General features: G+C 48.2%; 1 protein-coding gene across 1 annotated transcript; it reads left to right on the top strand.

Annotated features, from left to right (window-relative positions):
* The first annotated feature begins 5,787 nt into the window (after window positions 1-5,787).
* LOC119173643 (uncharacterized) lies at window positions 5,788-6,738 on the top strand. The gene has a single exon (XM_037424466.2). It carries the CDS (start codon window positions 5,788-5,790, stop codon window positions 6,721-6,723), a length of 936 nt encoding a protein of 311 aa, XP_037280363.2. The 3' UTR covers window positions 6,724-6,738.
* Window positions 6,739-7,072: the final 334 nt, after the last annotated feature.

Genomic DNA, 7,072 nt, shown 5'->3' with positions numbered 1-7,072 from the left:
TATACAATTTTCCTCTAAGAATCTTTGTATAATTTTTATTGTATTTATGAACAATCATTAACAAATAAAGTTAATATATATTGAACGTAAGTCAATGGTTAAATTGTTGAGACACTCTCCAAGGCGATGTGATGCCTTTTTGTCATGTTCTGCCGCTATCCCATGCCAGAATTCAAAAAGTTTCCGATTTGTCTTTGGACACCAAACAAACTAAGCTTTTCGTGTTATGTAGCTCGTAATCTAAAGTAACAAAATAAATACTTATATTGCTGTGCTGACACAGAAGTAGCTTCTTTCACGTATCCAAAATTTTGGCGAGCGAATTTCACACCTTTTTGATGAGTCACGAGCACTGACACCAGCCACGTAATTTTTGCCGAACGAACGTTGTAAGCAATCATCAACTTTTGTCCGTAAAAAGGCAGACAAGGACCAGCACTTATCGCTAAAAAGAGAAACAAAAAGTAGTTTTTGTGTTAGCTACAGAGGCCAGCTAAATCAAATTGCCATGTTTTGCCCCGTGCCTCATTTTACCCTACCTTACCCTCTTTCCTGGGCAACAACAAACCAGTATCACAATCCATGGGGAATGGAAAGCATAAAAAAGGAAAAAAACTGTACAAATAACAACTTTGTTGTCGTTCGTTGCTTTAGTTGTTTTGTTTCACGTTTCTTCTTTTATTCCTTCTCTCTTTTTGCGTGTGAAACAGTGGCGCGCGATGTCGGGTACCCAACGGGTTGCACCGGTAAGGATCCTCTGCCGCCGCAGCTGTTCAATTAGACGGTGATTCGGTTCATGGCGGCGGCAGCGGTGGCATGTGGTCGGTATACCGCGAGCCGTGTCCCTTGGAACGCGTGAGCGCCGTCAGATGCAGCTGTCGACGAGTAACCGAAGGGAACGTCACTGAACCCTGTTATACCTCGTACCATGCAGAAAGAAGAAAGAAAGAAAGAAAGGGAACGGCTACATAGATGGAAGCTAATGCGAGATGGGAGTAAAATTAAAAGGGGGCAGAGAAAAAGAACAGTGGTAAAGAAGAGGCCCTCGCGGGAGGAGAGGTTGAAGCAATTACAGCTTAGTAATTAGATGCGGGAGATATACCTACTTCGTTATATCTTGCTCAGGAGTGTAGAAAAACAAGCGGATGAACGGTTGATAAAAAAAAGAAGGGAAGAACCGCAAGCATCCCAGGCATTACAGCACAAGGTTCGGGGCGGTCCTTATTAATCTCCATTTGTACGCCCCATCCCTGCGGTGCGGTGGTACACGCGTGGCGAGAGCCCGAACTCTCTCAATCTGCCTGCTCAAACAGCCCCGGGGTGCTTTCGCTTTCGTCCAGGATGGCGGAGAGAGGAGGAGCGACCAGGAGGGGTGGGCACTGGACGACGTGCCGACGACCGTTTTTCCCACAGGCGGTGTTGGTGAGTGTGCGTGCGTGTGTAGGTGCTGGATGATAAGCGCCGGGCATACGCTGCCCCGCCGGCTGCAACGCCGGATGGCTCGAGCCATAGGTTCGGGACGTGATGCAATGTGAACAGCGGCGCTTCGGGACGCCAGGTTTCCATGCCGTGGGATGGCAGCCGCTGCCATTGGGATGTCCGTTGGGCACGGTCGGTTATGCGCGTCCATGTATCGGTAAGCCATCGGCACATGGCTTACCCTAGCAGCCGAACTGGTTGTAACGAATACATGCGTGGTCTGCGACATCTGCAAGTATGCAGATAACGCTCTATTTCGGTTATTGTGGGAGCTGACAGAATGGAATGAAAACTGACTTCATTACTATGGAGCTTTACAACCAAAAATAAACCCTAAGAAATGTGGGGCTCAGTCGAAAACCCTCAAGAAATATATTTCGCGCTTAGGACTCAATTGAAATCAACCTAACCAAAATTATACTCTATCTGACTTACTAGCACTCTCTTTCATTTAGATACACTCATACCCACATTAATATTCAGGCATTACAGTGTGTGTGTGTGAGGGGGGGGGGGGGGTTGGTTACACGGAGGATTCATATATCATGAATTTCAAGAACGTTGGCGGAGAAAGAAAAAAAGTATTTGAACCATGATTGCTATGCAGAAATATTGGCATACACAGTTGTCAATGCACATGTCACAATTGGCATTTGCGGGAGGGCCCCACACATTGCAACCTTACTTTATAGTTGTTATGTTGTAACTCTCGTAAAGAATATTGCGGGCCTGCTGAAAAAACAGCTCTGTGCTACGCTGCAAAAACTCAACACCTCACATGCCTTTGCTGTAACGAAATCGACGTGCCTGTGACAACGCATGGATGATGTAAGGAATACGCCCGGGTACTTATACTCAGAAACAGTTTATAATAGATAACCAGACAGACTATAAAGTGTCAGTGCCATACGTTTTTTGTTTTGTGAAACGCGTGTGAACAGTTTTTTGCACGTTTATTTTCATATGTGATTCACGACGTCAGTTTTCTACTTTTGTTTAAACATCCTGTAAAATAACGGTATCATCGACGCTTGTAACTTTCCTAAATGTTATTGGATTATCAGCAAACAATCTAATGGAAGAAGCGATGGAGTCGAGAAGATAATTTCTTAATAGTTAAAACAGCAAGAGGCCCAAGACTTAGCCTTGGGAGACACCAGATGTTACGCATGTCATACCCGATTTTGCGCCATTTACCACTACGATCACCACGAACAAGATTTAGAATTTTTGGCTGCTAGTAATGAGATCTGTCCTAGTAGAAAATTTCAGTAAGCTCCTTTGCTGTCTGATATTATAACTTTAGAAGTGTCATTCCGGATAGCTATGGCCACCCCTTTACAGTGTGCCGTTGCAAAGGACAAATTGCCCGCGTTTGCAGAGCTGCTGCGGATGCAGTCTGCCAGCCATTTCTAATGTAATGCTGCGTACGCAGAGCAGACTCATACACTCATACTCATGTCCGTCCGTACACTGCCAGCTGTGGTACAGTGGCACGTAGCATGGACGTCAGTCGTGTAGGTCAGGCCTTTCGTCAGACTATAGAGTTCGAGCATGTTTCCTCTAGCAAAACATTTCATCCAGAAGCAATGAAATGGAACCTTTGGTAACAGAAATGCCTATATCACCATTACCTCAGTCGTTGTGTTCTGTTCGTTGTCAATACTCTGCAGAAACAAAAAAAGTTAGTCGTGTCACGAAATGAAGACGCCGGGTCGCAACTCATTACAAAAGAAACGCTCTTGCGCCGTCTTTTAACCGCACGTCAAATAACACCAGGTAGTGAAAACTTTCTCGTAGTGCCCCACTACAGCACCCCTGCAAATCAAACTTCATGGCGTAGTGTCCTCTATAAGAGCGCGGCCATTCGTTGCAACGGTTTCTTGTTAAGGGATCATGTCGGCAACTCCTCCGGATACAATAATATTAGTTGTATGTCTGTATGATGTGTGCTTGGAATGCAGTGCATACCACAATTTAATCTTAAAATTTACAAAACCAGTATTTTTACACATGCCCATGCGCATGACATCTTTTTTGGCGTGATTGACAAATAGAAGACCCCTAAAGAGTGATCACAAGCTCTACACAAAGACAGGCACATAACGATGTAAACATTCTTGTGTTAAATCATAAAAACCCAATAAAACGTGGCTTTGACACGAAGTATTGTTCAATCCACCGATTACCACATTGCTGAACGTCAGCGGCAAAGCTTTCTCACTGACTCGCTCACCGACACGCTCAGCATCCTCTTTCTGTGGTCTTGTCTGTTAGACTTCGTGTCCTGAAAGAGAGCCAGATTTGAAAATTCCCGTCCATTGAAACAAAATTTGCTAAATTAGGGATGAACTGTTTTGCCCCAGCGCCCTACGGCGCAGCATTGCGTGGTTCCCCACGAGGCAGGTTCACGTAAAGTGGATTAAGAGAGGAATAAAGAAAGATTGCCTCCCATTGGAATCCCCTATATCCACACTATAACAGAATTTAACAAAAGTTTAGTGAAAAACTTATCCAGTTTCGCACATTATTGCCGATTGGCCAATTTTTGTTCTCCCTTCCTGCAAAGACACTCCCCTCTTCTTTTGATTTGTTTGTTCGGCCCCTTCAGTGTCAGCTTTATGCAACTCGGGCTTTCACCTCAAGGGTAGCTTACTGCTGCTGTAGATGGACTAACGTTTTTGCGACCAGCTACTGATCGTAAACTTTATGAACTACAACAAACATGATGAATAATGGCATACGTCGGACGTCAGTGACCTTTAAGAAGATGCCAGTTACTACAAAGCCCCCAAGTGGTAGGCTGGCAGATGAAGCGACTTGTGAAGTATTATGTACACCGATGACCGAGTGAAGTTACCAGTTGTACTAACAACTGTTCCCTTCTGATCACCTGTCCTCATGTATCCTTGTAGTCTTTACGTTTAGCTTGCGAGATACGCTACGTACACATCCACATGCTCTATGTATGCATGCATGCATGCATGTATGCATACCAGCCATGTATGTATGTATGTATGTAAGTATGCAAGTATGTATGTATGTATGTATGTATGTATTTATGTATGTATGTATGTATGTATGTATGTATGTATGTAAGTATGTATGTAGAGAAAAAATGCTCAAGGACTAGTCCCGCCGCGCAATGATTCACGACACCTTGACATGCCCATGGACTTCAAGTAAATGCGTGCACATTTCTTCCAACGGACTGAAGCATTCCTACATTACTCAGCTTTCAGAGACTAAAGCTTGATGCGCGTATTTTCTTCGTTTTTGCTGCTACGATGTTCAAGGTATTGCGCGTGCGTGAATGTACGAACGCATGTATGTTAAACTTATAGGTGGTATATGCACGCAAGTGCATATACATTCAGACGCGCATGCTTGTGAACTGAGATACGAGCCCTTATGGGTATTATTGCGGTATAGCAAAAATGCTATCAACCACACGCATATGCGCGCCCATGGTCTCGAACAATAAATAGATTAATGAATACCTTCAGTTAGGTCAGAACGCATTTAACAGGCCGTAAAATTATGGAACGCAAGCGGGCGGCACGCTTCATCCCTCCTACCCGACCCCACATGCATTCCCCGCGTTGTCCAACCGGCACCGCCAGGTCATACTCGCCAGTCGGGATCCCAGCGGGTGGCGACGAACAGCTGGCATCAGTGGAGCGGGGAGATGCTGGGGTTCAGACCGCCTCTCCCCCGCCTCCCCCTTCAGCACCGTTAGATCCCCACTTATTGTTTCACGATTGGGAGAGGAGGATAGCGCGACGCTATCGACGGCAACGACGCCTGGCGGTCGCTTGGCGGCACCGCGCCTCCCTTTTTCGAAAAAGAGCCGGCGGTGAGTGCCCCGTTCACTCACGCGCGTCAGCCGCGACGGGCCGCCGCTTGCAGCGCCCACGCTGCCGACGACCGCGAGGGTTCAAACACCGACGAGCACGTAGTGCTCGAAATTTGCGAGTTCTGTAGGAGGACGGTTCTTCCGAGTACGTGAGATGTTCGCTTGATAACGACGAGGGTCCACATCAACGCACGACACAGTTCCCGGCGAGGAATTTTCGACAACACAGTTATACGACGCCCAGATTGACAAGGAAAGTTGTTGCTGTCGAGTTTGTTGCTGTGTGAACATTATAGTGCAGGCAGTATTTAATTCAAAGTGATGCTTCGTGGCGATGGTTGAGACTGTGGTACAAACATTCTAGTCCTCTAGAAGACGAAACAAATTCGAGTGTGAATCCTTGTTGCCTCCTCATTTTTAAGACCTGGACGACAGCGAAGCGCGAAAGCAACATGCCCCGGGGCTTCCTTCTCCAGAGGTACACCCGCCACAACTCGGACGGTGAGGACAACCGCTCTGACTCGTCCTCTTCCTCGGACGATCACGACACCATCCGGTTCGCCTCCTCGCCGCCAGCAGCGGTCGTCAAGAGCTGCGAGTCGCTGCTCCTCCGGGCCACCGCTCTGCTGCAGCCGGACCACGCGTCTACGCCTCCGTCTTCCCAGGATGCGGCCAAGAGGAAGAAGTTGTCTCCCGCGGGGCCACCGCCTCTCTTACACGGAAGTCCTCCACGGAAGAGCGCCAGCACGGGCGCTTCTCACAAGCGCACCTCCAGCGCTTCGCCTTCGCCGCACAACAACCGAGCCAGCGGGGGAAGCAACGGCGGGCCTGGAACTGTGAACGGTGCCGCAAAGTCCGCCGTGCGCCGTCTCCTCTTCGACGAGGACACACTGTCTCCAGTATCCGGCACTTTCATTCGACCTTATAGCGACGAGGACGACTTAGAACTCGACGAAGAGCTCGACTACGACATTCCGGCCGCGCTGAATCCCGTCGTGGTGAGCGAGGAAGCGCGCGCCGAGCTGGCCAAGATCGAGAACAAGATCGGCGCCTACGTGTGCCGCCTGTGCCGGCAGCGGTTCGGCGACGCGTTCGGGCTCGCCCAGCACCGGTGCTCGCGCATCGTGCACCTCGAGTACCGGTGTCCCGACTGCGCCAAGCTGTTCAACTGCCCCGCAAACCTGGCGTCGCATCGCCGCTGGCACCGGCCCCGGAACGAGACGGGAGGCAGCGCGTCGCCGTCGGCCGACTGCAAGCAGCAAGGCACCTCCGGGTCCGACGAAGAGGCGCTGGGACCGTACGCGTGCCCCGTCTGTCCCAAGAGGTTCCGCAGGCTCGCCTACCTCCGCAAGCACGCCAATGTTCACACGCAAGCTGAGGCCACGTGAGGGAGCAGCGACTTTCTACCGGTGAGTTCGGTCGTCTTGTGCATCTCGCTTTCAGTTGTTGTTGTTCCTCGGATACTTGGCGCAACCCAATCGGAGCATAGGCCATGAATATGCCGGTACCTTGCTCAAGAAATGGGTTCACTTGCTCAAGAATAGGGTTGAAAAATGAATAGTTTAGCCATTAAACAGTACCACTATAACCTAGTAATATTTAAAAAACAACAAATAAAATCAATATATATATATAGTTGCGAGGAAAGAAATAAATGTTCGAATAAGAAACCGACTTGAGTTACACGTAACATTCAATTCTCTTGGACAACGCATCTTTCGTATTCGTTCTTATTCT

Source organism: Rhipicephalus microplus, chromosome 3 (genome assembly GCF_043290135.1).
Source record: "Rhipicephalus microplus isolate Deutch F79 chromosome 3, USDA_Rmic, whole genome shotgun sequence".
In the NCBI taxonomy this organism is placed as follows: Eukaryota; Metazoa; Arthropoda; class Arachnida; order Ixodida; family Ixodidae; genus Rhipicephalus; species Rhipicephalus microplus.
The sequence above is the reverse complement of the archived record's forward strand: the minus strand, read 5'-3'. Positions and strand labels throughout refer to the sequence as shown.

Bases quoted from the DNA above. Each gene is read 5' to 3' on its own strand.
- LOC119173643 (XM_037424466.2), top strand. From the start codon at position 5,788: ATGCCCCGGGGCTTCCTTCTCCAGAGGTACACCCGCCACAACTCGGAC.